At 44.7% G+C, this 2,567-nt stretch overlaps 1 protein-coding gene across 1 annotated transcript; it reads right to left on the bottom strand.

Annotated features, from left to right (window-relative positions):
- Nucleotides 1–597: 597 nt before the first annotated feature.
- LOC104954744 (trafficking protein particle complex subunit 8-like) lies at nt 598–1,823 on the bottom strand. Its single transcript, XM_010781916.1, has 4 exons — nt 1,551–1,823; nt 1,093–1,208; nt 864–1,014; nt 598–752 (listed from the first exon to the last, which is right to left on the bottom strand). Exons 1-4 carry the CDS (start codon nt 1,821–1,823, stop codon nt 648–650), a joined length of 645 nt encoding a protein of 214 aa, XP_010780218.1. The 3' UTR covers nt 598–647.
- Nucleotides 1,824–2,567: the final 744 nt, after the last annotated feature.

Consider the following 2,567-nt stretch of genomic DNA (forward strand, 5'->3'; position numbering starts at 1 on the left):
AGTAAGTTCTTCATAGCACTTCTTGTGGGAGTAGTTTACTAGCCTACTGAGTCCAACAGGATCGATCTCACGAAGAACTAATGGCAGAAAAAATAATAACAAACTCGAGAGACGGCTGAGTGACCGCAGTGCAGAATCGCTGTATAGTTGAAATCTCCTAACAATGTTGTCCATTTTAGACATAGGCTTATTATATTTACAGCACTTAATAACATTCATTTTCTGGGCTCAATATGTGTTTTAGCTGTTTTTGTTGTGAAAACAAGTGGACCGTAGATACAAGGATTGACCGTCCTCATCTGCGCTCTTATTTTGAAAGACAACTTCCGGTAGCAGAATATGAAAAAACGGGGGGTTTTTTTGTTTCTGTTTTCTAGTGATTTTATTTTTTGTTTTGAGAAGTAGAAAATGAAAATCATCCCATTTTTTAAGTTTAGTAAATCCCTTTTTGACCATGATAAAGAAAAACGCCTTGTATTTCAATTTTGGTTTTTCAATTTGAAAACGAAAATCAAATATCCAGTCGTTTTTTGTTTTGGATTTTCCATTTGTGAAAAGAAAATCCAATGACCAAAACATACACTGACCTCTTATGTATGCATTACAGTCAAACAGTGAGAGGGCAGACAAACATTGTGTAACAGGTCTTACTTGCAGACATCTCTGTACGTCTGTATGGCCGTGTCCATGTAGTGTGCTGGATACGGTCTGGGAGCTCCTGCCTGCAGAAAGGCTGACACTGCAGCCATTTCCTACACAAGAGGTACGGAGGAATGAGGATAAACCATGATTACGTTTTTGTAATCAATGCTGGAAACTCATTGTCATTGTGCAGAGAGTTAGACGGGTGAATGTCTTCTAACCAGAGCCCCGGCAGCATACAGCATGGCCTGATCCGACAGGAAGTCTTTTTTGGCAGTGTGGTAACAGCTGTAGGCCAGCTCATAGTGCTGGACCAGGAAACACAAGTCGGCCATCTTCCTGATCTGCAGCTCTGGGGCTTCTGGGGGATATCTGAAAAGTCAAGGCAGCGATGAATACAATGTGACTGAGTAAGGGAGCCTCAAGAGTCAGATGGAGTGTGATGCTTACAGCAGGCCACATGTGCTCTTTGGTTCACTGATGCTCTTCTCTGGAGCTTTCCCTCCTCCAAACCACTTCTTTGTGGCAGTGAACAGAGAGCGGCTCAGACCTTTCCTGGAGACCAGCTGTGGACACAAAGAGGCAGGTGAAAGAGGCACCACAACTAACATATCAACAAAAGAAACTGAAAGATATAAAAAGGCAAAACCAGTTTCAAATGCAATGTGTTTGAATATTTACTTAAACTATTCACACAAATGGGAACATGTAGCTTAAAATGCAGCAAATTCTCCTTCGGTATAGATATTTCGGAGGCTGAAGTCTGTGCTGCTGTTGAGTTTAATTTTTTTTACTGAAACCTGTTGTTTTTTTAGTATTTATAAACCATGGAGTTTCTCTATCTGCATGTCAGAGCAGCGTGTGATTCAGAGTGAACGGTTTAAACATGTGGAGCCTCGGAGTTGTACCTGGTCGTTGAGCTGTCTGATGTTCTTCTCGATGTGAGGCAGCAGGCCCCTGAAGGTAAACTCTTGGATGAACTGTCTGATGTGGCCGTGGTCATTAAGGGTCAGACACGTCCCGTGGCTCCCTGCAGCCCCCCCCTCAGGAGCGGCTTTCTTCAGCTCAGTGTTAGCAGCACTGAGGGGGGGCAGGCTCCCCGGGCTGCTCGCTGTGTCCAGCTGCAGAGGGTGACTCTCCAGGCCGCTGGGTGCTCCGTCTGTATTAAAAGAAGAAGACATAGTTCAATTTGAATACAGTTACAGTTGAAATACACAGATTCACAAACCCATGCATTAATGGGAAGGTATCAGAGCAAAGGTTTGGCATCATGGATCAGTTTTATGGTCTTGCTCAAGGGCACTATGGTAGTGAACTGGCACCTCTATAGTCCACTTACTTATATTTATTATTTATAAATGTTTTGGTCAATGTTGGAAATTGAACATGTGACCATCCGGTTCTCCCAAAGCAAGCCCCTACCGAATGAGCTACTGCTTGCACCAGTGTGGCAAACAGTGTGAAAACCAACCTCATTCATCACATACAAACCGTTGGTGTTCTCACACTTATAGAATAGAATGGGAGGGAAGAAACCCTCTTTAATGGTCACACATGCAGAGCACACAGCACACACAGTGACATTTGGCCTCTGCATTTAACCCATCCTAGAACCAGGGGCCTAGTACTAGGAGCAGTGGGCAGCTATTGTACAGCGCCCGGGGAGCAATGGGAGTGGGGGGGGAAGGGGGGTGTCCGGTGCCTTGCTCAAGGGCACCACGACAAGGCCCAGGAGGTGAACTGGGACCTCTTCAAGTAGCAGTCCACGATCCATATTTAGGTCTGTTCGGGAACTTGACCCGGCGACCCTACGGCTCACAGTCCAAGCCACTACTGACTGAGCCACTGCCGAACATTTAAAGCTTTTAATATTCACAGCAACCAATTTACCAGATGAACTAGAACAGTGGTTCTCAACCTTTTTA

Source organism: Notothenia coriiceps, unplaced genomic scaffold (assembly GCF_000735185.1).
Source record: "Notothenia coriiceps isolate Sejong01 unplaced genomic scaffold, NC01 NC01_scaffold00023788, whole genome shotgun sequence".
In the NCBI taxonomy this organism is placed as follows: domain Eukaryota; kingdom Metazoa; phylum Chordata; class Actinopteri; order Perciformes; family Nototheniidae; genus Notothenia; species Notothenia coriiceps.